Source organism: Mizuhopecten yessoensis, unplaced genomic scaffold (assembly GCF_002113885.1).
Source record: "Mizuhopecten yessoensis strain PY_sf001 unplaced genomic scaffold, ASM211388v2 scaffold2137, whole genome shotgun sequence".
NCBI classification, from domain to species: Eukaryota; Metazoa; Mollusca; class Bivalvia; order Pectinida; family Pectinidae; genus Mizuhopecten; species Mizuhopecten yessoensis.
The window spans coordinates 831,103-858,286 of record NW_018404396.1 but is presented as its reverse complement, the minus strand read 5'-3'; the positions used below and the strand labels follow the sequence as shown (position 1 = coordinate 858,286).

The 27,184-nt window shown below is 36.4% G+C and overlaps 1 protein-coding gene across 10 annotated transcripts in view; it reads right to left on the bottom strand.

Moving 5' to 3' along the window:
- LOC110445263 (1-phosphatidylinositol 4,5-bisphosphate phosphodiesterase beta-1-like) overlaps positions 1-27,184 on the bottom strand; it is a 98,897-nt gene that overhangs the window by 17,036 nt on the left and 54,677 nt on the right. For 6 of the 10 annotated variants that reach the window (XM_021489779.1, XM_021489774.1, XM_021489775.1 and 3 more), the window contains 23 exons: positions 26,410-26,565; positions 22,712-22,845; positions 21,723-21,807; positions 21,209-21,309; positions 20,559-20,725; positions 19,855-19,869; positions 16,981-17,127; positions 16,652-16,809; positions 16,206-16,285; positions 15,888-15,972; positions 15,461-15,554; positions 14,685-14,983; positions 13,384-13,480; positions 12,383-12,467; positions 11,336-11,408; positions 10,848-10,899; positions 8,937-9,091; positions 7,266-7,430; positions 6,582-6,681; positions 5,721-5,825; positions 5,234-5,331; positions 3,976-4,153; positions 2,318-2,347 (listed from right to left, as the gene is read on the bottom strand). In XM_021489779.1, the coding sequence (XP_021345454.1) occupies positions 2,318-2,347; positions 3,976-4,153; positions 5,234-5,331; positions 5,721-5,825; positions 6,582-6,681; positions 7,266-7,430; positions 8,937-9,091; positions 10,848-10,899; positions 11,336-11,408; positions 12,383-12,467; positions 13,384-13,480; positions 14,685-14,983; positions 15,461-15,554; positions 15,888-15,972; positions 16,206-16,285; positions 16,652-16,809; positions 16,981-17,127; positions 19,855-19,869; positions 20,559-20,725; positions 21,209-21,309; positions 21,723-21,807; positions 22,712-22,845; positions 26,410-26,565 (2,659 nt within the window). The remainder of the gene's footprint in view (positions 1-2,317; positions 2,348-3,975; positions 4,154-5,233; positions 5,332-5,720; positions 5,826-6,581; positions 6,682-7,265; positions 7,431-8,936; positions 9,092-10,847; positions 10,900-11,335; positions 11,409-12,382; positions 12,468-13,383; positions 13,481-14,684; positions 14,984-15,460; positions 15,555-15,887; positions 15,973-16,205; positions 16,286-16,651; positions 16,810-16,980; positions 17,128-19,854; positions 19,870-20,558; positions 20,726-21,208; positions 21,310-21,722; positions 21,808-22,711; positions 22,846-26,409; positions 26,566-27,184) is intronic. The other 4 variants (XM_021489777.1, XM_021489784.1, XM_021489778.1 and 1 more) reach the window with 3 other exon arrangements.

Below are 27,184 nucleotides of genomic sequence, written 5' to 3'. Positions count from 1 at the left end.
GTGAGGTCGTGAAAAGCATGCTATACAGATAATAAAGAAGTTCAGTCAGACTGGCTACAGAACTACAGCCAGACTGACGACAGAAGTTCAGTCCGACTAACTACAGAAGACAGATCAGAGCTAGCAGACCAATCACTAGGCACAAGCTTTTCATTTTTCTATTTCACAAGAAGCATTACAAATGTCTAGTTAGAATCAAAAAACTTCCTTGATCAGCCAGTTGTCTGAATTTTCCCCATGAGTTATGTTGCTCTATAATAGGACATGTTCTGTTTTGTAAAAGAACATTTTGCTGGTGATCTCTTTTTCTTCATAAAGCATTGACTAGACATAATCTGCTATCTTAAGACAATTCCACAGGTGATGTGGGGATGCATTGTCAATCACTGTCAGTCTGTGTGATCTATGCTGCATTAGTAAGAAAACATCTAACAACCACATCAGTCTATAAATCATGTAAAGTCTATAGGCTACACACTACATCAACAGAATTAGCCTACAGAAACACACTACTACACACCAGTAGTTAACACACTGTAATGTAAGTCAGTTGTTACATTTCTCATTACATACGGGTGTTTGACAAGTACCATGTTCCTTTTCAGGTTCAGACAGGGAATATGGAGCCATATACACTGCCAAACACCTGTATAACTTATTTGTCTTACTTAATAGATATTTGTCATATACTTACAAATTGTGAAGATCTAAATATTAAAACTTTCTTTGCACAGTTTACGTTTTTTCAGTCAATGAGAGTTATCTCCCTTAATGTTACATGCGAAAAAGTACAAGTTTGAACCCGAACATATCAGAAAATGTGTTGACCAATCAACCGATATCTATCTTTATAGTACGACAAAATCTCATTCTCCATATCACCTCATTACAAGAAAGTCATTTCTTTAATCCCACATGACATCAACTTGTATTAATACATTTAGATCTCTTGTTAATTTCAATGTACTCAGATCCTATTTACCTTCAAGTTTGTTCATGATTGCAGTGACTTCATTATAATGAGGTTCTACTGTACAAGCAAATCAAAGGATATAGCAGAAGTAAAACATGTAAAGCTTGAACTAAGTAAATGATCCACACTAATCTTGTTAAAATATCATAATTACTTTTTCTTAGTCATGCCAGAATAATACAAGCTGTTGAATGGCCTTGCAGCAGCTGATTCACTTTTCAAATATATTTACCAATGATAGGTACTTTTGAAGATCATTCAACATTTGTCTGATGTTAAACTTTTAACATAAATAGTAATATGAGGTTTTGTAACAGGAAAGAAATTGTGATGGGTGTATTATTCTTTTGTAAGGAAGGTAAAAGTGCATTACTTAGTGATTGTCTTTGCATATTGCTCTCCACAATGGGACAACTTTTGGAAGTTAAACTTCCCTCGTCATTGTGTGGTCAATATTATTTACCATTATAACAACAAACAAGGCTGCTCAAATACTAGCGAACTGGATTTGTGTGGTGATGGGGGGAAAATGTGAAAAACCTCAATACAGTGGAAACTTCTTAATCTAGATACTGTGGTTTTCAACAAAAATGACCACATTTAATGGTATGAACTATCACACAAATAACTGAATTCTTTTAAAACAACTTCCAATAATTGAGTCAAGTTTATACACATTCTATTGTACTGAAACAATGAAATCATTTTAGCTTTGTAAGAAATTAGCCCGACATTTGGAAGTTTAGGACCAACTCAAAGATAGCTTTAATTACTCTCGACTCACACTAGGAGTTGTGACCTTTATTATGACTACAACATATGACCTTGACGTTAAATTGGTGTGTATTATCTTAAATTTGATCGTACCTATAACACTAATGACCCCAAGTGAATGGTGTGACCTCAATTCCTAATGAAGGATATGACCTTGACTCATACAAGATGACCTTGACTTGGCCTGAAGGGTATGACTTTGCCTCATAAGGAAATTACCTTGATTGAAGGTAAGAAATTGGATCAGATTAGAAAACTTAGATTTGGAAGGTATCTCCTTGGTCTAAGGTAAACTTTTTAACCTTGAATTAGTCTATAGGGTGTGATGTTGAATTAAGACCGGATGGTAAGATCTGGAATCAGACTCAATACCTTAACTTGACTTAGACTTGTTCATGTAACCTAGACTCATACATCGCTAACACTTAGTGTTTTTATAAGACAAAGCGGAAGCTATTTTATATAATGGATTAATTTTAAAATATGTGTTAAAGGAAGGCTGTTAGCTTGCTATGAGTGATATGTTAAAACTGGTTAATATATATATATATATTGTGCTAGCTACGTAACTGTAACTTAACATACGATAAAACATGCGATCTGTGGGGAAGAAAAAAACAAAAACATCACATTAAAACATGCAAATCAAACATATAAGGGAGATAATTATACAACAAGAAAATATTGAAATAATTAAATAAACATAGCAGGTTTCCGGTCCATGTCATGATGGTCCACAATGCTTTAGTAGTTGAGGGGTAAAGCTGGGTACTCTTTACCAAAGCTACCCACACACCTTATACAGTTAAATCTTTAAACATTTAAGTTAAGGATAACATTGCAAAGAAGAAATATTTATCAAAAAAAATCAAAAAAATCACTTTAACAAATCTTTGGAATTCTCTTCACAAATTAAAGCTACAGCTAAATATGAAGTTCAAACTAACATTGATACAAAGGATGTGTTGAGACAGATATTATACATGCTAAAGCTGTTTACGACACATCCTTCAACTAATACCAAAATTATAAGACAAACATTACAAACGACTAAATTCTATGCAATCCTTTCACTCTAAAACACTATCGGTGCAAACAGGATGTGATTGGGTAATGTAAATCATGCTGTCAGCACAGTACCATGCACCTACCACAAGTAACACATCACCATACTTTCAAGCCTGCTCGAAATTGGTGCAGCAATCTTTGTCAACAGCTGTGAAAGTCTACCTTCCCATAGAAACCTGTGTTATCTCAATCTTACTGAAAGCAAATCTCATGCTATACACTGTTTTAAAGTATCAAAATATGATCTCAAATCTAATACACCAAATCTAACTGTAGTATCAGATTTGAATGCAGTGGGAATTCATTCAGAAGAATGGCACGAGATAAACTTTCTAATAGATTATCTATACCCTTAACACAACACAAACAGATGCAAATTTCCATGTCTGTACTTGACAAGACTACACATAACATCAATGATAAAAGAGTCTGATACTTGAAGCCAGTTGTCAAAGTTTACACATAAAACTCGAGAAAGAGGCCCCACTGCTTAATTTTTTAACAATAATTTAATCAGATGTACATTTCAGAAGAAAGTGCCTATTACTGTCATTCAATATGAGAAGAAATGAATAGTTTGTGTACAGGACATGAACAGTCCTTTCAATGTGTACCAATGTCTCCTGCTCTTCCCCTTATGGGGTCAGCATCTTCGCCTTAACAAAATTGAATCCTTCTTTCTAGAAATGCTACATTTCAAATAAAATCTGCTCAGCTTTTCTGAAAAAGTAGCTATTTTTCAGATTGACAACATGCCATGGCATCAAAATTTGGAAACAAATTTTTTTATAACCAATGTAGTACATGTAATACCATACACAAGAGGCCTAATAGGCCTGAAGATACTCACCTTTCTTAAGTGGCCTTTCTTTTCACAAACTTCCTAGCACTATGTTTCAGTAAATTGCTGACTAACTGCTACGACTCTTGGCCGCTGTAGTTCTTCAGAAGTCTACTGAGTATTGTATTGATTGACCCCTACTTGAAATCTATCCTTAATCTTAAGACTAACATAAGAACAGATCCTGGATTTTTTATTTAGATAGACCTAATGTTTCTCTCTACATGTAACACTATACCAGTTGAGATGACGTGACTGACATGTTTATCATTTGTAAACAAAAGACTCCCAACCTGGAGAGGTGACGAGACAGACCTACCTGATGGATTGCTGGTGTCTGAACTGCTGCTAATCTGTTGTTTAATTTCTGCATGTGAGATTTTACTGGTCACAGGTTTCTTATCACTCTTCTTCTCTGGAATGGGGTTGGCTGAACTACTACTGTCTGTCCTGGACACGTCCTTGATCCCATCCATAGAGCTCTCCAACACTTCCTCCTGATCACCAATGATATTGAATTAAAATATATTTCTTTTCCAATGAAGATCAAAATTTAAGTGATTATGTCAGTTCTACATATCTTGCTAAAACAAACATCATTAACTTATTTCATCTCAATATCTCTTATAAATAAAGTCTTATATGTAATAAGGATTTTCACTGGTGGAAATCCTTATATATTTACAGTTTCACTGCAAGTTCCTCTGTGAATGCAATTTGATCAGCATCATTTCAAAGCTTTTCCTCTCTGTCTAATAACATAAGACAACCATAAGAAGCAAACATTTAGGTGATGCTAGGCTGTCCAGGAACCTCATTAGCACTGACGACACCGATAAATCAAGATCGAAAATACAAGGGAATATATATATTTAGGTCAATAATACCGAAAATTTTACAATGTAGATATAAGGATTGAACGACTGTATTTGTATGTTCATGCCATATGAATGCAAATTGATTACATACATACCGGGTTTCATGGAATATGTATGTAACCAAATTGAACAAGAGGCCCAGAGGGCTTGTATCGCTCACCTGGATAATAAAGCAACCATGGGAAATTATTCTTATTACATTAAATCCCTCCAATGGTACAGAAGAAGAAAGATTTTAAAGATTTCAACCTCTAATTTCCCTATTGGGCCCCACAACTCTCAGCCCCCTGGGGGTCCACACCCACCATTTATACAAAATTGAGTCCCCTTGGTCCAAGGATGCTCCAGACCAAATTAGGATAAAATCTCTTAATTCCTACAGTAGAAAAAGGCCTATAGTAGAAGGCCTATAGTAGAAGAAGGATTTTAAAGGTTTTACCTCTATTTTCCCTATTGGGCCCCACCTCTCTGTCCCCATGGGGGCCACACAAACCATTTATACAAAATTGAGTCTCCTTGGCCCAAGGATGCTCCGGACCAAATTAAGTCCAAATCTACTGGGCTGTTCAGGACAAGAAGTAGCGTTTTAAAGGAAAAGTTGACGGACAGACAATGCACCATGGCATAAAGCTCACTTGCCCTTTGGGCAGGTGAGCTAAAAACATGCCGGTCAATCATTATATATTTTCATTTACATACATCTTCATTATCCATATCTTCTAAGATCTTCAACTGTGCATCACGCTTCTCAAGCTGTGACAGGTACTGAATGGGGTTACTCAAAGCCCAGGTAAATACTGAAACAGACACAAGAAGCAATCCAACACAAGACAAACAGGTTATAATAGAACTTTAGTGTCAACACTTTTGTCAATCTATTTTGCTTGTACAATTACTGTTAAGCAAGTAGGTTACAGTAAATTATTTGAATTTGTACAGATTTTTGCAGTAATAGCTGTGATTCTGAAAGTTTCCCTCTATACCGTATCATACCCAGTATGTCTAAAGAGGAGTATCATTACAATGATTTAATGTCATAATTAAGAACATATATAAATTGCTCAATGTCAGAATTAAGGATGTTGTTATAATCCTCCAATTAGAAGAAAATGATGTCATTATCCTTGAATATAACAGACTCATTTATAGACATGTAGATTATAATGTAAGTATAACAACCACTTACTAGCAAACTGATCCGACACGTAGTCCTGGACATTGATGTAGACAAACAAGCTGGGTAGTAAGAGAGGCAGGTTACATTCATTCCTTAGTGGAAGGTGTCGGTAACCTACAATCAAATCATATGTAAATCACCTGTCTCAGACATCACATGACATTTATATTAGCATGTCAGATGTCAAGTCACATGTCAGATGTCAAGTTAGATGTCAGATGTCAAGTCACATGTCAGATGTCAAGTCACATGTCAGATATCAAGTCACATGTCAGATGCCACCAAATGTAAAACCATAGATGCCACAAAACTTAAGTTTTTGCATCAGAAACATAATGGTTTTTTTTCTCTCCATCTTATAAACACTATAGGTTTCATTCCTTCTGTCACTGCAAAATTTAACATCACCCAACATGACGTCACAATACCATAAAAGAGATCCCAGAGGGATCTTGGCGCCAACCATTGTACTATGCCACTTTGATATTTTCTCTTATCTGTTTGATCAAGTCATGTAAACGGTAAATGCACCATTTCACATATTCACTAGTACAGTTCTTTAAATGTAAGAGAAATAGATATGATCATTGCAATATCAGAAAGATCTCATATAAGTACTTCCTGTGGCCATCTTGTGTTTATGATCACTCTCCAAGGCAAACATGCACAACTATAGATCAGACCAAGGAGAACCTACATATCAAATTTGAGGAAGATCCCTCAAAAACGTCCTGAGAAATAGCAATAACAAACATTCACTGTCAAAATCCAAAGTCCATCATCAGATGATGGCGGGCTAAAAATGTCACTTGCATTATGACAACACATTTTGCATAACAAAGATCGATATTGTATTCTGACATCACTTACCTGGTCTTAAACCTTGAACGGGCAAAATCCTGTGCCCTAACATCTTGTTGTTCTCATCAAATGCAATTATTCTTATCACAGCTAAATTTGGAAGGACGACCTATCAGAAAAGGAAGGATTTCGATTAGGGTCAGTTGTGTACGCAGTCACAAAGTAAATGATGTGTGATACATGTACTTAGTTTGTGTAAATTGGGAAGGGTTGAAAGTAAACTCAAATAGCCATTACCGGTATACATTAACGTTTTTGTTGATGTTCATTATAACAAATAATAATACCAATTTGAGGTTCTTATATACCACTTTACCACAACCTAGTTCGTAGCTCGTCTCAAAGCGGTTCACAAATTATCTGTGGTTATAGGGCCTTTGCAACCAGCCAATATCTTTCTCAACTCCCTGGGGAGCATACAGCCAGAGCTGCCATTTCGGCGCTTACAGCTAGCATTCAACAATTCTAGCACTGCCCAACCATGACTCGAACCCGCAACCCTTCGGTCACGAGCCCGGCATCCTAGCACTAGACTACCGTGCCTCATTAAAAACAAAAATTAAAATAGCGGGGAATGTCGTTGTTTGAAGAGTAATCATGAATAAAAAATAATCATACAAGTTGAATGATTTACAGACCTTTTTTAAGACCTTGTATCACAACAATAGTAAACACCATTCTCAGGACTCTTACCTTTTCAAATACAAAGGGTTCACTAGAATAGACAGGGTTAATTCCATTGTTTTGTACCATGTTGGTTTTGAATTTTTTCCTCACAGTATCTGTGGGTAGCCCATACATTTCCACTTCCACATAGGTACCAATCTTCTTCTCTGACAGGAGGGAGCCTGAGATTATCTGTCAAACCAAAAAACATTCTTACACATCTTGAAACTTCAATGAACTTAGCAAAATATAGTGTGTAGTACAAGATAATACAGATACAAGGATATATCATATCTGCGAGGTCAAAAACTTATTAACAAGGATGTACTGGATTTAAAAGATCAAGGAAAACAATCAGGCTGTATCAGATTTGTGAGGTCAAGAAACTACAACTTTTATTTATACTCTAAACAAGAGGCCCAGGGGCCTTAATAGCTCACCTGGTATTTTATTTTTCAAGTTAAAACCTGCTGAGTACCATACAGGTTTATCAAAGGAGTACAAGTAACAAAGTTGCAAGGAGAACTACATGTAAATCTGTTTTGGTGGGTAAGACACCAAGAAAATGAGTTTTCATGTTATGTCCCAAGGAGGTATCCTCCAGGGATTGGTATGAAGCTCCAGGGGGGTCTTTTCCCCAAAGATGCTCTAGAAGAAGTTTGATGAAAATCCCTTCATTAATATTTTCCTCTATTTCCCCTATTGGACCTCACATGCACCTTTATATACAAATTATACAAAATGAGATTTTCCCCCTAAGCATGCTTGACCACATTTGGTTTAAATCCCTTCATTTGTACCGAAAGGAAAATCTTTTTCTCTATTTCCTTTATTGAGCCCCGCTCCTATGCCCCTGGGGGTGGGGGCTCATCCTTCATTTATAGATATTAATTTTGTATAAACTAAGGTGTGTGGACCCCTTCTTTGGGGTAGATGGTGGGGCCCATTAGGGGAAATAGAGGAAAACATTAAAGATCCTTCTCCTTCTGTACTGATAAAGGGATTTTAACCAAACTTGTTCTAGAGCATCATTGGGCAAAGGGAATTTAATATGTAATTCTTTTGTCCCTAAGCATGCTTCAGACTGCATTTGGTTTAAATCTCTTCACTTATACGTAGGAAAAAACATTTCCTATATTTCCCCTTTTAGGCCCCACCCCTAGAGGGGCCACACCCTCCGTTCATACAAACTTGAGGCTCCTTTGCCCAAAGATGCTCTAGAACAAATTTGGTCAAAATCCTTCTATTAGTTGAGAAGAAGATTTTTAAAGATTTAACTATTTCCACCTATTTGGCCCCGCCCCTTTGCACCCAGGGGAGCCATGCTCTCTGTTTATACAAAACTAAGAACCCTTTGGCCAATGATGCTCCAGACCAAATTTGGTCAAAAACCTCTGAGCCGTTAAGGTCTAGTAGCGTTTTAAAGGAAAAAGTTGACGACTGACATGGCATTAGCTCACTTGGCCCATCGGGCCAGGTGAGCTAGAAAATTCTATTTTAATATCTTGATAACTCACCTTAATGTTGTGTCATTTAACCAATGACTTAGATTATGACCTTGGTAAGAAATTCTACTAAATTGTTACACTACCACTGACCTAGACAACACTTTTGGTATTAAATTCCATCGAGGAGTCATAACACCTATGACCTTGACCTTGGTAAGAAATCTCACTTATATGCTGTATTAGCACTGACCTTGACTACGACCTTGCCAGCTACAATTCCATCTACAGTTGACTCAGCAAAGGGGTCAAACCGTCGGTCATTTCTCCTCATGAAGTCTGGTTTGAGTATGTAGCCTGAGCGGTTGTTGTACTCAAATATTCCAAGATTGAGCTGCATTGGTACGTTTACAAACAGAGAGAACTTCAATCAAACAAAACTCAACAACACCATTGAAATTTGCAAAAACGATAAGAATGTTGCAATAACAAGTCTCCAACTAAAGTCAATTTCAATAAAAAAATATCATTCAAAGCTTAATATTACACACTCATTGATGACATTTCTGTGGATTGTTTATCACTATGAAGATTGTAAATAAAGGGATGAGTTGTAAGAATACTAGTGTCATAATCACACTCTAGGATACCAGTATCACAGTAACAACCAAGGATACTTGTGTCATAATCACACCCTAGGATACCAGTGTCACAGTAACACCCAAGGATACTAGTGTCATAATCACACCCTAGGATACCAGTTTCACAGTAACCCCCAAGGATACTAGTGTCATAATCACACCCTAGGATACCAGTATCTCAGTAACACCCAAGGATACTAGTGTCATAATCACACCATGGGATACCAGTATCACAGTAACAACCAAGGATACTAGTGTCATAATCACACCCTAGGATACCAGTAGCACAGTCACAACCAAGGATATTAGTGTCATAATCACACCCTAGGATACCAGAGTCACAGTAACAACCAAGGATACTAGTGTCGTAATCACACCCTAGGATACCAGTATCACTGTCACACCCAGGGATATTAGTGTCATACTCACACCCTAGGATACCAGTATCACAGCCACACCCAAGGATATTAGTGTCATAATCACACCCTAGGATACCAGAGTCACAGTAACAACCAAGGATACTAGTGTCGTAATCACACCCTAGGATACCAGTATCACAGAAACACTCAGGGATATTAGTGTCATAATGACACCCTAGGATACCAGTATCACAGTCACAACCAAGTATACAAGTGTCACAACCACACCCTAGGATACCAATATAACAGTCACACCATACAATACTAGTTTCCTAATCACACCCTAGGATACCAGTATTACAGTAACAATCAAGGATACTAGTGTCATAATCACACCATGGGATACCAGTATCACAGTAACAACCAAGGACACTAGTGTCATAATCACACCCTAGGATACCAGAGTCACAGTAACAACCAAGGATACTAGTGTCGTAATCACACCCTAGGATACCAGTATCACTGTCACACCCAGGGATATTAGTGTCATAATCACACCCTAGGATACCCGTATCACAGTCACACCCAGGGATATTAGTCTCATAATCACACCCTAGGATACCAGTATCACTGTCACACCCAGGGATATTAGTGTCATACTCACACCCTAGGATACCAGTATCACAGCCACACCCAAGGATATTAGTGTCATAATCCCACCCTAGGATACCAGTATCACAGTAACACCCAAGGATACTAGTGCCATAATCACACCCTAGGATACCAGTATCACTGTCACACCCAGGGATATTAGTGTCATAATCACACCCTAGGATACCCGTATCACAGTCACACCCAGGGATATTAGTCTCATAATCACACCCTAGGATACCAGTAGCACAGTCACAACCAAGGATATTAGTGTCATAATCACACCCTAGGATACCAGAGTCACAGTAACAACCAAGGATACTAGTGTCATAATCAAACCCTAGGATACCAGTATCACAGTAACACCCAGGGATATTAGTGTCATAATCACACCCTAGGATACCAGTATCACAGTAACAACCACACAACCTATAATACTCTTATCACAACCACACAACCTACAATACTCGTATCACAACCACATGAACCAGACAATCCCACAATCAAGTTTACCTAAAGTTTGGAAATTCAATGCAACTAATTGGCAACCAGCATTCCAAAAGATCTGAAACAATAATAAGTATTCAGTTAAACAAAATATTATAATGTGTTATATCTTATGTATCAAATTGAGTTTGACTCATGATATGACTTTTTTATCATCCTATTACCTTAGCCTCTATCATATGACTTTAACTACAATCATATGACCTAAGCCACAATCGTGACCTCAGCTACCATATATGACCTTAAACACCCTAAAACCTCAACAAGAACAATGAATCATTTCAAAATAAAATTCACATTGGATATAAATATAGCTTCCTAGTACATCACATCAAGGTTTTGTTACTGATTTTGTCTGTTTAATACTTGACCTACACATTTACATTAAAAGGCTACGACATTAATACATGTACATGACCACCAAGTGATTTCTATCTATGTTTATTATAATATTTACTTTATTAGAGTGATAGGTTTGTTGGTTGATTACATACTTGTGGGAGAAAGTTACTGGAGTCGACTCGTGTTCCTCTCGGGTAGATCCTACTCATCTGTCTCTTGTTGTAACTGTACACAGGTCAAGGATCATACTACATTGTAGACTACCTTATCCTCTATAGAATTACATGTAAACTTTAGAGATATTAATGTTGTATTATGGGACCACCTGCACTTTGAGATGCTACCTGTATTAGCTATTACCTGTATTATATGATGCTCTGTAGGTAGAGACTACTTGTATTAGCTATTACCTGTATCATATGATGACCTGTAGGTAAAGACTACCTGTATTAGCTATTACCTGTATTATATGATGCTCTGTAGGTAGAGACTACTTGTATTAGCTATTACCTGTATCATATGATGACCTGTAGGTAAAGACTACCTGTATTAGCTATTACCTGTATCATATGATGATCTGTAGGTAGAGACTACCTGTATTAGCTATTACCTGTATTATATGATGCTCTGTAGGTAGAGACTACTTGTATTAGCTATTACCTGTATCACATGATGACCTGTAGGTAAAGACTACCTGTATTAGCTATTACCTGTGTCATATGATGCTCTGTAGGTAGAGACTACCTGTATTAGCTATTACCTGTATTATATGATGATCTGTAGCTAGAGACTACCTGTATTAGCTATTACCTGTGTCATATGATGCTCTGTAGGTAGAGACTACCTGTATTAGCTATTACCTGTATTATATGATGCTCTGTAGGTAGAGACTACCTGTATTAGCTATTACCTGTGTCATATGATGATCTGTAGGTAGAGACTACCTGTATTAATTACCTGCATGACGTGAACACCTGTATTGAGATGCTACCTGCATTGGCTATTACCTGTATTATATGATGGTCTGTATCTATAGATTACCTGTATTAGCCTATACCTGTGCAATGGGACAGGGAAAACTACAATGGATCAGACTGGAATTTGAACTGATTGTTGTCAACTTCTACACCGACACTCGAACTAAGCGAATTAATGATATAATTTTCACGGTAAATATACTTATTCCATTTAAAGGATACTTGACAAAGTCTACTGGGTATTCCTTTAGTAAACTCAGAGCCTGGGTTTCCACAAAAGACGAGATCTCATAACTCCTGTTTCTCTCTGGAAAAAAAAGTATATGTTTTTTTTAGGATAGACTCAAACTATATATGACTACTATTGTTAAATTTTGTAAATTTAAACAATTGTGAATCAGTTATGTATAAACTTTTTTTATTTTACAATAATTATGTTTTTACAACTTATACTAATCACTCTTGTTGGCCCAGATGTTAGTGCGAGTGGGGTCTTACTGTCGGAGGAAACTGGAGTACCTGGAGAAAACCCATGAGGTCGGGCAGGTGACCCCATACCTTTTTACGTCCAACTGCGGAATCAAACCCCGGTGGCCTTGGTGAAAGGCAAGTGCGCTATCCACTGCGCCACCCAACCACCAGTTGTTTGAAGCATGATCACAAGAAATAAATGTACATGAAACTAAAGTGTGTTACAGTCGTTTGAAAATATGGTTAATTCAGTGAGATGAGGGGGAGAGACATCACAACCTTTTTTTCAGAAAAACTTTTTTCCTAGATGAAAAAGACACAGCAATCCTTATACTGTATATATACACATTGTACTTTGTTCAGGTTTGTTACGAAGGATCATCAGATGAAAAAATAAAATTTATTACCAAAATGTCAGTCGAAGATCTTGAACCATTTTTAATGTGATTATCAACCACAACACTGAATGTCTATAAACCACAGCAAATCACACATTGGTTAGATTGTTTAGTAAATGTTGGAAACCGATTCTGGATTCAAGTAGCATTAGAGCAGGTAGATTACAGGAGATGGTCAATGTTCTGTCTCATCACATGCTGTCCAGAGGGAGCGAGGTAAAATCGTACTGCTGTGGAAATTAACAAATGGTAAATGACCAATCATATTACTATTTTTTTATATGGAATGTAATAATATAATGTCGACCTGGCCCCACACATATGAAACATTTCAAGGATGTAAAGCAGACTTACTATCTGAGATCTCAAAGGTGTGGAAGTGGACAGGCTGTATGTAGTTTACCAAAGCTGACATCTCTTGTCCGGCTTCAGCTTCTTTTCCTGCTGTACCCTACACACCAAAAGAAATGATTATATCTCATCATGTATATAACACTGAAATCTGATTGGATGACATTGTGGGAAAAACACTGTTTCCCTCCTGTGCTCTAGTTTCCCCAGTCATACTGCTATTTTGCTTATTCTGATCCTAGAAAATAAGCGAGATGCATCTAACATAAGCTCCGAGAGACTGAAGCAGACACCATCAACGTAAGCCTGATCACCTGTATCATTGCTCTATTTAGTTATAATAACATATATACTGCTCCTGTGGTAGGGAAACACAATTCATTGTTTCCCCTCGATTAATCATGTTCAATCTGGCTTTTCTCTTGTGAAACATGATTTCATGGAATATCGGGGAAATAAAGAAATCTGTTTTCAAACAACAAGGGCAATAAACGTATATTCTCACCTATCAACTTGCAATTTTTCCATAAGTACTTCTCTTATACTTTTTAATTTTATAAATATCTCATCCTATATAAGGTTTTAGAATCCATGTCCTCTCATACCTGTTTGCAAGACAGAGCTAGCTGGCCCATGTAATAAAGCAGTTAAACACAATAATAATATATACTGTTTTATACCCCCTACTGGTAGCATGATAGAGTCATTATAATGGGTTGAATGTCTGTATGAGAATACTCAGGAACAAGTTGAGATCGACTTGAAAACAAATTTTTCTATTTCTGTCCCTGAAAACTGTGATAATCTGTAATTACCTATAACTTGTGAGATAATGTTATCCTAGTTGAAAACTAAAATTCTGTATTAACATGATCTTAACAGAGGAACAAGCAAAGGTTGACTGGCATGTGGACACATACATTGCCTTGTGAAATTTTGCATGTTAAATTACCAGACAGATGAAACGAGATAGAAAAACTATAGCATGGTGTATCCTTGTTTGAAGTGCAAGAAATCTATCATACATGGTATTTCAGGAACATGGCAGAAATTGTGACATCACATTTAAAACAAAATCAAAATGACATGCTCTATAATGAGATGTTTGAAGCCTGGGCCAGGAAAATCACTATTTTCACTATCAATATATATGTTTGTGCTTCTTATGTTTGAAAAGACACGAGAGAAAAATATTCTTAAGTCTCTTAGTCCTACCTCTACCTATTCAACGTTCCGAATCCATTTTTTACTTCATCATATTTAAAGTTATAGAGCCCTACCAGAAATCATGTGTGAAATCCTACCTTATCTTGCTTGAAGTTACTACTTTTTATCTGGCTCTGTACTTCTTCCTCCTCTTCAAAGTCACTCTCGTCTGATTCTGATTCCTCGTCAGAATCAATAGGTTTTTCTGCAGTTGTTCCCTCCCCACTCTCACTCTCCGTGCGCGACTTCATCTCGGAGGCTGTGGACGGCGTGGAAACCACCTTCTCATTTCCTCCCCCTCCATCACCATCTCCGCCTCCACCACCTTTGGTCTCCCCATTTACCTGAACCATTTTACTTGAGCTGGGCGTGCTCTTCAAAGGAGTTTGGACCTTTGCTGTAATATAACGTACTGTGACTTAAAAAGGTTCACCACTATTATAGACCAATAAATTTAACTGGCATCATTCTTTTTTTAACATGAATGCAATAAATCACTGGATAACATTACAACAATTAAATTTAAACCAAAGAATTGAACACAATTATTCGCGAAACAATAACTTAAAACACCAATACATCAAAATGAAACTTCTGTTGATTTTGACGTCCTGTCAACTATAACTCAGATCCACAGACAGCTATTTATCGTGACAAGATTAGTAATCAACTTAACTCCACCAAAATATCAGAGTTCAAATTCAGCAAAACATTGCTGGTCATTTTTTTTTTCTTTTTTCTAATATTTATTTCTGGAGATTCAGAACAGTTGATATGATGATCATATTTTCCTGGGATTCAGGTCATTTACATTTATCAACTGCCTTAAGAGGTAGAGAAGTTGATTGATGTTTGAATACAAAGCTTTGTTTACCAGGTCTTGGTTTGTGAGAGTGCCGCTTCTTGTTTTTTATTATAATCTTGCACCTTAACTGGTGTGGACTTGGTAAAGGGTTATCAGGTTCAACCTACAAAAGTCATTTTACATTATTAAATTACTGTGGTGAAAGTGGGACAAATAAATTTGTAAATCCGAAAAAATCTAAATTACACTATACAAAAGAAACACAAAATAAGAGTATAAGAAAGGACAGAAACTGCAATGAGTAGTAATTTGAATACCATTTCGCTGTTCCCCGTTGTTTCAAACTTAATGCAGATTAAGAAGTCAAGTAAAACACCTACTCGCTGTTCCCCATTATTTCAAACTAAAAATGATTTAGTCAATGTATTTCTGGTTTGCACTTAATGATAACTATATTATAAAGTAGAGTTTGACCTCTCTTACGTTCCCTACATACCGGGTGTGTCTCCAATGGCTCCGTCAGTAACATATCTCCAAATATATTTCTACAGTGAGCCGCCATCTTTGCCTGCTGCCTTGGTCTGTAATATATGGTGAACATGTAACACAGTGATGTATTGGTGGGGGCTATTTATGTGTGTTAGTGGATATTTATACATACTTAAGGCACCGGTTAAGAGCACAATACTTTCACATTTTTTATATACTTGTATATGGAAATTATATGGAAATTCATATTTTGATAAGATATCACACGTCATGAACCTATTTACTGTATTTGCATTGTTGGAGATTTTAATGAAGTAATCCTTACGAGCAGTGGTTTTCAAAGGACAGGGACACTGGGAAATCACTCGTCTTGAAGGCACTTTCTGCAATGGCTTCAATAACTTCCTGTAAAACAAATGGACTTTTAGTCATCAATAATACAACACAAATCTTGCCAGTCTTACAATACTGTTACACAGAATAATCCAAGTACTGAAAATACTGCAAGGCAAATTTTAGTAAAATATTGCTCTCAAATATCTGTATACAATGTGATCTGGGTGAGATGCACAAACCTTAAATGATACATCAGCACACATGGTGTAGCCATGGTGATGTACAAACCTTAAATGAGATATCAGTACACATGGTGTAGCCATGGTGATGTACAAACCTTAAATGAGATATCAGTACACATGGTGTAGCCATGGTGATGTACAAACCTTTAATGAGATATCAGTACACATGGTGCAGCCATGGTGATGTACAAACCTTAAATGAGATATCAGTACACATGGTGTAGCCGTGGGTGATGATTGGCTCTTCATCTGCACCACGCCCATCCCAGCAATCCAGTTCTATACAGCGACACCCACTGAGCAGCACCTGTCTGTACAGCTCCACTGACGACTTACTGGTCAACTGATGACCTACGAAAATAGATGTCAATGGTCAGTGATATGTAGTATATTGTTAAGAGTCTAGACACATTTTATTTAGAAAGGAAAGGAGCTTTTTTCTTTGTTGCCAACTCATCATTTTTTGTTTATAGAAATCAGAACGTATTGTGTTATACAATGTACCTGTATGGTATGTGTTACCTGTTAAGTATGTGTTGTGACTGGAGTTGATAAAATAGTGAGAAATAGGTTGAGTCATGTCGTGGCTCAGATCCAACAAGTCCGGGGCGATACTCTGGTTCTCATCACTCATCAGGAACATGAGAAATCCTTCCTGTGACAGATGGCCTACAACATATATAGAAATATCAACTACTGTCCCTGAGCTATACAAGTCACATGACCATCTCCGAGCTACATAACAGCCACATGACCATCTCCGAGCTACGCAACAGTCACATGATTGCCCCTGAGCTAGACAACAGTCACGTGACCATCTCTGATCTATACAACAGTCACATGATCAGCACTGAGCTACACAAGTCGCATGACTGTCATTAAACTTTCACAACAGTCACATGATCAGCACTGAGCTACACAAGTCCCATGACTGTCATTAAACTTTTACAGCAGTCACATGATCATCAATGAGCTTACACAACAGTCACATGACCATCTCCGAGCTACACAACAGTCACATGATTGCCCCTGAGCTACACAACAGTCACGTGACCATCTATGATCTATACAACAGCCACATGATCATCAATGAGCTTACACAACAGTCACATGATCATCACTGAGCTACACAAGTCACATGACTGTCATTAAACTTTCACAACAGTCACATGATCATCACTAAGCTACACAAGTCACATGACTGTCAATGAGCTTACACAACAGTCACACATGACTGCCTGAGCTACAAAACAGTTGTGTGATGATCCCTGAGATATACAAATGTCATATGACTGTCTCTGAGCTACTAAACATTATATTTCTTATATGTATTTTTTAAAATTTCTATATGGCAATTCATTGTTGTTAGTTGTGTCAGAATGAATTTAAAGCTCTATGGCTCCTGGTTCTGGATACAATTACATGACTTTATAACTACGTACTAAAACCTACCAAATACCCACCTAGATACAGGACATTGTAGATGCTATAATATATATATGTATATATATATATATACAAGAATATTTCTCTAAATACTGAGAGCGGTCCAGAAATTACCAATAGGATCAATATAACAAGAAATATCTTACAAAAATAATCAGCATAATTTTTAAATGACTTTTTTTCATTAATTCAGTGTTTCAGCGTGGGCCTACTTTTCCTGGGGATCATAGGTGAAATAGTACAGGCGATATGCTCTGGACAAAGTATGACAGGGCAGATCATGTACAATCCTTTATGTAGTCCAATCCAGTAGTACTGGCTAAGGACAGTAAATCAAATGTAAGAGATATTTAAGTATTCTACTTTATAATTCCAAGGCTAAATTTTTCTCGAATATCAACCTGTATCTGGAAAGAACATATGATATATTGCAGCATGAACTATTTCACACACCATAACACTGTGCATTTACAGGTGTGAGAAACCCAGGCCACTCTAAAAACCTTCAAGTGCTTACATCAATTTCATTTAGTGCACATAGATACTGTACCAATAATACAAGCAATATTGTCCAGTTTCAAATGCTGGTGGCCTTCCCCTTTTACACTTTACTGTCAAACATGCTAAGTAATTGCAGTGCAACTGCCTGATATATATATTTTTTAAATTAGTTTACACCATTATGTGATTTTTTCCAATGAAATTAACTTAAGACTCTGACATGTGAAAATATGCATATATACTTCAAAATTCATGCAATCTATCTCTTTTGCGTGGACTTTTAATCACATAATCAAAAGTATATGTTTATTACAATCATTTTTATTTTAGATTTGATTAAAATATGGTCCAGTCCATAAAAATTAAACATACTTTAAACTGACAAGAAAACAACCAGATTTGGTTAACTCATTCACCCCTGAAGTTTCATAATGAACTATTCAATCCTTAAAATGGAAGAGTTCAAATGTGTCTTCAGGGGTGAATGAGGGATTTTGTTTGTAACGGCCAGATCAAACCAAACTTGATTAGGTCAGCGTTAGACATTTAAGTTACAATGAAGATCCAGATGAACAAAAAGCAAGATTCCATTGGAAAGTTTATATTCTCTTGAATTCTTTTGTAAAATTAACTAAAATTTGTGATAAGACTTTCTTTGTTTACTGCAAATAAAATATTAAGCCATTTTTCAACTACTTGTTGCAAAAACAAGGGTAACTTGGCTACATATGCAAACAAAACTGTTTCTACTACATGCAAGCACACAGGTAAAATCCCTGCTACTTAAGGTGAATAAACCTGCAAAAATGTGCAGTTGTAATCACATAAACAAAATTGCCTAATGGTTTCTACTCTTTGTGTAAAACCTGTGAAACAAAACAAACAAAAGATATTTTTTCTAAGAGAAACAAAGTAATCTAATTGCAGCTAAAACAGAAATCTTCCCAATCAATTATGGGCATAGCCACTCTATACACCCATCTCACAAGGCATAGCTCAAGTTGTCTGTTTATCGAAAATAAGCCAACAATTTACTTTTCAGTTTCCAGTCAACAGGTAAACTCATATTCTCGTTCTTTATAGACACAGAATTTCATAATGATTTATCGCAATATACCGTTTGTAGACATTATACCCGACTTTACTGCGATAAACATAAATACTGTATCATGCCCAGGAGGTCTTAGTTCTTACAAAATATGAGCATGGTTTTTCCAATATTCTACCCTATCTGCAAAACATTTGCTTATTACTTAAAAATAGGTTTGGGTATCTCAAGTAAAATCTGTTAAACAGCGACATCATTGGACTTGATTTTGTATTTTTAAGGAGCTGGAGTTTCCATGATAGAGAAAATGTTTGATGAGGTTATGTCATGTGAGATGGTATTATACGCCAGCATGCTGTCATGGTATAGTAGTGTCTATACAGGTCATGCCCATCTCTTACCTGGCTCAACATCCCCTTTAAAGTTACAAAGAAGGAAAAGAGAAAACGGCAATGCATATATTGAAAAGCATCCAGTATAATGAAGATTCCATAACATCATTCTGCTAGGCATTTCAATTTTTTAATGAAAAAGTTTCGGAAAGAATCATTCCAAAAGTACAGCTGTGAAAATTAAGACAAGGAATATTGTTATTTGCTGTCTCTTTGATTTTTTGTAGCAAATATTGATACAGATACAAAATTACTGGCATTTATAAGGAAGAATGTCACAAAAACCATTACATACAATAACATGCCATTGAGAGATAGATGAAAAAATATATGTTAAACAATTTTAAAACACCAATCAGGATAAAATTTAAAAATTTAAAAAAAGAATTGGAAATATATAGGTTATAAGTTGTATGCGAGAGATAAATTTAATTGTTAGGTTATATAATCATGTAGCTGACCTGTCCTCCACCATATAAACTGTAAACCATTTGTTAGGTAGCGACTCTATAATACGATGTCAGTATTATTATTGCTATTCATCATCTAATGCTCCTTCACCATCTTATATAAAAAACTAAAGGCATTCTATACAGCATATTATATGTTATAGACTTTCTATAAAACTGTGATAAAATTGACATATTATTCTATTCTCCCAGCAGCTTATGTGGTGAACTACTTAATCCTGTTAGTCTGGTGGAGTTACCTACCCTTGGCAGCCATGCCAGTCTTAGTCTCGTAGGTGTTTATCAGGTCCTGGGCTTGCTTTGTGGTGTAGTAAGGATACAAGATCTCATTCAAACGCGGATCTCTCTGCTCACGGTTTAGGAATTCTACAAACTGGTCCACAGTTAGGTACGGCTTCTTTTTGGCACCACTGAATCAGTCAAATAGGATAACTTATGATTTCTTTTTATATGTTTAGGTTGTTAATTCAATACCAATCTTTATACTTTCTGATTAACCTTTAACCTCTTAATCATGACAAGGATATATACAGAATCAGGTTTATTGTTAAAACCAGAAGAATGCAGCAGTAACTTTACTGGGAGTTATGAGTTTACTGGTAAAGAGCTTGTAGAAAATGACAAAAGTGTTGGAGAACCAACACAATTATAGGCAAAGGAGTCGCAGCGTCCTGTAGGTGAGAGTTGGTAGATGTCTTGATGGAGGAATCTGAAGTGGATACCGGAGTATTCTAGTAGAGCTCCATGGAAGGGAGGTAAATACAAGTATACAAGCATTCTGTAACTGTTATTAGTTTACATGTTTCGGATGGCTAGGCCGACCGTCATCAGAACAGTGCAGAGCTTGTATGAGGTTGTATGTTTGAGGATTTCTATATGCTGTTGTGACTTACATCTCGTCAAAAACCTTGTCCACCTCAGTCCTTCCCACTAAGTGGCGGTAGAAGTTGAAAAATCCATCAAATGTAAATCTGTTTGGATCTATGGTCTCATTCTGAAATCATAAAACATTTGGCATCACCATCTAATATGATAAGAAGGTGTGGTGGTCGTTTTTTCTGATTTGTTCACTGTTGTTCTGAGCTGCCGTCTTGGATTTTGAATAGACCCCAAGCAGTGTTTGGTCAAGACAATATTACTGGGTATTACCAAAGTACGAAATTTGACGTTGAATAACGCTCAATCAAAAGCAACTGTATACATATCTAATGACAAATGATAGGTTACTACACATTTTGTATGAAGTTTACATACAAAATCTTCTATATATGGTTTTGATTTATTCATCTGGAAATTTTACCAAACTTGAACGATAAATCAATGTTAAGTTAAAACATACTTTCTAAATTTGACTTAGAGTTCAGAAATGAAAAGTTCAACATTGAAATAACAGCAACATTACCCTACCTTGCCTGCATTAAAACCCACTCCCTCAAGAGCCTTCTCCACACGTCGCCGGTCCTCTGCATGTTTAGCAACCATCTTCACGATACTGTACAAATATAAGCATCAAAATGTTCTAGATCAAAACAGAACCCAATCAGTAATGGTCAATCCTTTGATTTGTTATAAAAGACTAGATGATAAATTGCAGAGACAGGATCTAGAGGGTTTTCTGGAACAACATCTGTTTTCTGAACCCCTTTTCTGGTCTCTAGATCTACCAAAGCATTTCATGATTCTGATGACCAGATTATAATTAAGATCTTCTGTTTTCGTGTTAACCAATTTAGTGATGAGACACTAAAATTATTTTTAACATCAAAAATACACAAAAATCAGCTTCATTTGTTGACTGATTTTCAAAATAGGTTAACACATGCAAATATTCAATATTACTCGGAAAATATGATTCACTTAATTGCTGGTAGATACGATACTAAACTGCAGTATAATGCTGAAATGAACTAATATCTTGGTGGGTACGTATTTATCTGGCAATAAGCCCATGCCTGGTAATAAGCTTACCCATATCTATAGCAGTTCTGAAGAAATGCCAACAAATGTTTTTCCATTTTCCTGTACTAGTCCCACCCACCTACATGGAGCCCATACTTGCTAACATTTTGAAATTTCCATGGATTCTGCATGCTCAAAATTAAACCATAAATCAAATGTGTGTATACACCCCCTAGAGACAAAATAACCCTTTAAAATGTTCTTTCAGATGAAAGTTGAAAACACTAAATTTAAGGGTCCAAAATCGGGAGACTCCCTCCTAAATAGGGAGGGTTGGCAAGTATGCTAGTCAGAGTTTGTGTTGGCCCCTGGGCTTATTGCAGGATAAATACAATATGTTACCAAATATTTTTCTGCAATAAATGACAGGTATTACTGAAATGACCCAATTTCTTGATAGGTATGTTACTGTACAGTACTACTGAAGTTAAACTAACTTTTTGACAGGTATGCGTCCGTTGACATCCAGTACATGTGTGAGTTTGGTGTGGGCCTTCTCCAGATAGGACAGGGCGCTTGCGTTGAGGGCCAGAAGGTTGTTGGCATACTTGAGTAACTCTTCACACCATTCCTGTACGTAATAGAAAGAATCTAATAACTTCTACAATGTATACATGTACATTTTATTTTGCTTTATATCACTCGTCACTTGTAAGAGAGAAACAATATAAAGTAAAAGGTGATATAACAAAACGTGATGTTTCATAAATTTAACGAGACAGATACTTCCCCCAATTAATAATTTACTTTAATTTCCAAAAATAAATATAATACTATGTTATTTGATTAAATTTTTACATAAAATACTTGAAATGACATAAATGAAAACCTGATGATAAAAGATATTGATAACAGATAGTTAGCCAGACACATGTATTTAATATTCAATTTCTATGTCTGTAGTCTATACACATACCTAAAACAGAAATTTAATGACTAATTGAATTGCACAGTCTGCGCAAAATCTATCTATTTTATCTTAGAAAGGTTACTTTGTGACATCATTTTGAAAACAGCATGCAACATTGGAAAATAGTTTTCACAAACAGTCACATGTTTGGTTTCATTCGAGTTGGATAATATAATAGATTATGCATACATGTACTGTGATAGTATTATGAATTATGTATACATGTACTGTGAGACGAGAAATTTATCGCCAATTCCCATTGTATTTTTTGTTTGTTCTGGTATCCTGGCTAGGCGTAACACAAGAATTGTAACGATTTGTTACCGACACAGAGAAATGGCATTGACACAATTGTAACTTGACATCAATGGACAATTGAAACTGGCTTGCATTCTATATCAAACTTAGTGCTTTATTTTTCATTTTTCAAAGAAATCAGATATTTTTATCAACTTAAACAATGCATAAGGCACCAGTTAAACCATAAATACAAACAGTATGTATATATAACTTCATACCAAGTTTCACTCTCCTCGATCACCTTAATTATAGTTCAGTGGTATCTATCGACACTGAGGTAGCCTATATTGTCACATGTAACATATGGAGGTGACTCTGTTAAAGGTGGGTAGAAATCCTACATAATGTACATATATATCATCAGATTTTCCAACCTCAGTAGAAATTTCGATGAGTAATACCTACGCAGGATAATAATGACCTATTTTATCAATAGTGTTAAATAGGTTTATACTGAATATACAATGATACTTGTGGAGTTTGTAGACATGCTATAAATACAGTACAATTTCTAGCATCCTAGTGAGAGCGAGGGCAACACAAACTTTTAGGTGTTACAGACACCTATAGACAAACAAATGATGCATAGTTCAACTTCCTGTACTGCCCCGGGTGTCACAGGAAGTGGCTGCACTACATAGCCACATGCGGAGCCAAACATAAAGGGCTCAAGACGAAGTCATGTAATAAACTGAAAGGTATATCTGGCAGAGGTTGCTAAAGTGGGTATATGTTTAAAGACGGTAACCAGCAGAGACACATATAACCAAAATAGACTTTGTGATACTGAATTATAGTTAGAATCATCCACAAACACATTCTGTGGGGTTGACTATGTTAGATTGCAGTACCTGAATACAGCCCTGAAAAGAAACATTGATCAGTTGGCTATGTTCAACAACAGCATTCATTTACTGACAGTGAGATCCTCACACTTTGTTTCCCAAAGAACTAAATGATCAAATCACTCAAGAAGTAATCAGTTTCCTAAACAGTAACATTTGTTGAAGCTGATGAAGTAAGGAACCATCACAGTGACATACAAATAAATCTAATGATCCTTATTGAGACGACACCTTATAAACAGGAAGCTCATTGTCAGACATTTTTACTGGTGTATTGTATATTGACAGATTATTGTCACCTTTGAGTTTTTGCTCTCCTTTCTATTGTATTTACAGAAACTTTTTTCTGCATTTGTACAGGTGTACATTTGTACACTGTACAAAATTTCGAAGGAAATCTCTTATTAAATACAAATAAGAGGCCCAATGGGCCTGCATCGCTCACCTGGTATTAATCTCACAATTGTAACCTAAAAAGTGGACTAAAACAAAGCTACAAGCAAAATATCAGTGTCTTGACTTTCATTCAGAAGAACCTGTTGAATGATTTTAACACATTTGACCCTTGTGACATTGAAAGTCAAACATGGACTTTTAATTTAACAAACTTTATAGCTTTCATCCCAGAATGCAACTTGTCAAATAACACCACCCTAATGGCCCTATACGTTTTGTTTATTGAGAAGATGACTTTTAAAGATTTATGCACTGTGGACCAGGTGTGAACAAACTTGGACAAACTTGGTAGCCCTTTATCCCATCATGTTACGGGCCAAATATCATCATCCTGCACCTTTTGGTTATTCAGAAGAAGTTGTTTAAAGGTTTCAAACATATTTGACCCCTGTGACTTTGAATACAGGTCATGGTCATTCATTTGAACAAGCAATCCCCCTGGATGCCTAAGTATTCAGAAGAAGTCGTTTTTTTTAGTGTTTTTTAGACAAATAACCCATGTGACCTTGAATATGGGCGAAGGTCATTCATTTGAACAAATTTCGTAGCCCTTTATGCCAACATCCTAGTCTGGCCAAATATCACCACCCTGGACCTTATGGTTATTCAGAAGTTATTTAAAGGTTTCAAACCTATTTGACCCCTGTGGCTTTGAATACAGGGCAAGGTCATTCATTTGAAAAAACTTGGTAGACCTTTATCCTATCATGTTACGGGCCAAATAGAATCATCCTGCACCTTTTGGTTATTCAGAAGTTATTTAAAGGTTTCAAACCTATCTGCCCCCTGTGACTTTGAATACAGGACAAGTTCATTCATTTGAACAAACTTGGTAGCCCTTTATTCCATCATGTTACGGGCCAAACATCATCATCCTGCACCTTTTGGTTATTCAGAAGTTATTTAAAGGTTTCAAACCTATTTGACCCCTGTGGCTTTGAATACAGGTCAAGGTCATTCATTTGAAAAAACTTGGTAGCCCTTTATCCTATCATGTTACGGGCCAAATAGCATCATCCTGCACCTTTTGGTAATTCAGAAGAAGTTGTTTAAAGGTTTCAAACATATTTGACCCCTGTGACTTTGAATACAGGTCAAGGTCATTCATTTGAACAAACTTGGTAGCCCTTCATCCCAGCATACTACTGGCCAAATATCATCATCCTAGGCCTTCTGGTTATTCAGAAGATATTGCTTCAAGATTTTAACGTGTTTGACCCCTGTGACCTTGAAAATAGGCAAAGGTCATTCATTTAAACAAACTTGGTAGCTCTTTATCCCATCATGCTACTGGCCAAAATTCAGAAGAAGTTGTCTAAAGCAAAAAGCTTTTGACGGATGGACGCTTCACCATAGCATAAGCTCACTTGGCCTTTTGGGCCAGGTGAGCTAATAATGAACATAAAGTTGTATACATTTGTCAAATTATCCTCAAAGACCCCAAGTGGAATCATTCGCTAAAACTTATTTGAGTTATCTTGATACCAGACCTCCCAACCAACACAAAGAGGTACTTTGATACCAGACCTCCCAACCAACACAACATCTATTTACTTTGACTTCAGACCCACCACCAACATATTGTCAACTTACCTTAACTACAGATCTCACAATAATGCCTTACCTTGGCCACAGGCTTGCTGGCACACACAAAGTTGATAAAGTCAACATCCACCATGTTACATTTGGAGGGGTCCTTGTTGTAGGCAATGGTAACTGTCTTATCCTCCAAAGGACAGTCCACTGTGCCTATCACACATGTGTCCCTCAACTTTCCTTCCTGAAACATAAATCATTATATTAGGTAAGCGTGTATCTGATTTAGAGTTTTGTTAGGAGTTTCGCCAAAAAAAATGGAGCTGTCAATATAATCAAGAGCAAAATAATCATGATTTCTCCCAAAATTCACATAATCATGTTCTATTTAACCTGATTTAGATTTCTCTGTCACCCCAAGGATATGATTTTTCTGTCAACCCCTTTGGGTATGACTTTTCTGCCACTCCAAGGGTACGATTTCTCGGTCACCTAAAGAGTAAGAATTCTCTATCAACCCAATGGGTCAGATTTTTCTGCCAACCCCAATATTTACATTACACAATGCCATCATAATGCAAAAGAAAGGGACGGTGACATCTCGGGAGCAATTAAACATGATGTCACAGTGAGCTTTCAACAGAAGAAAACATGGAAAGCAGGAGAAAAAACAGATGACAGATGCTGATAATGATTCGTTTTGGAACATGTTAGTAATGGAATGGGCAAAAAACCATCATTTCCACTGTGGAGGAGTACAAAAAGAGCATAGTTCTAAATGTCTAATCCCCAGCTTGAGCCAAGGATCAGGTTAGACAACCAGAATAGCTAGCTCAAAATACCCTCAGCATAGCCAACTTCTC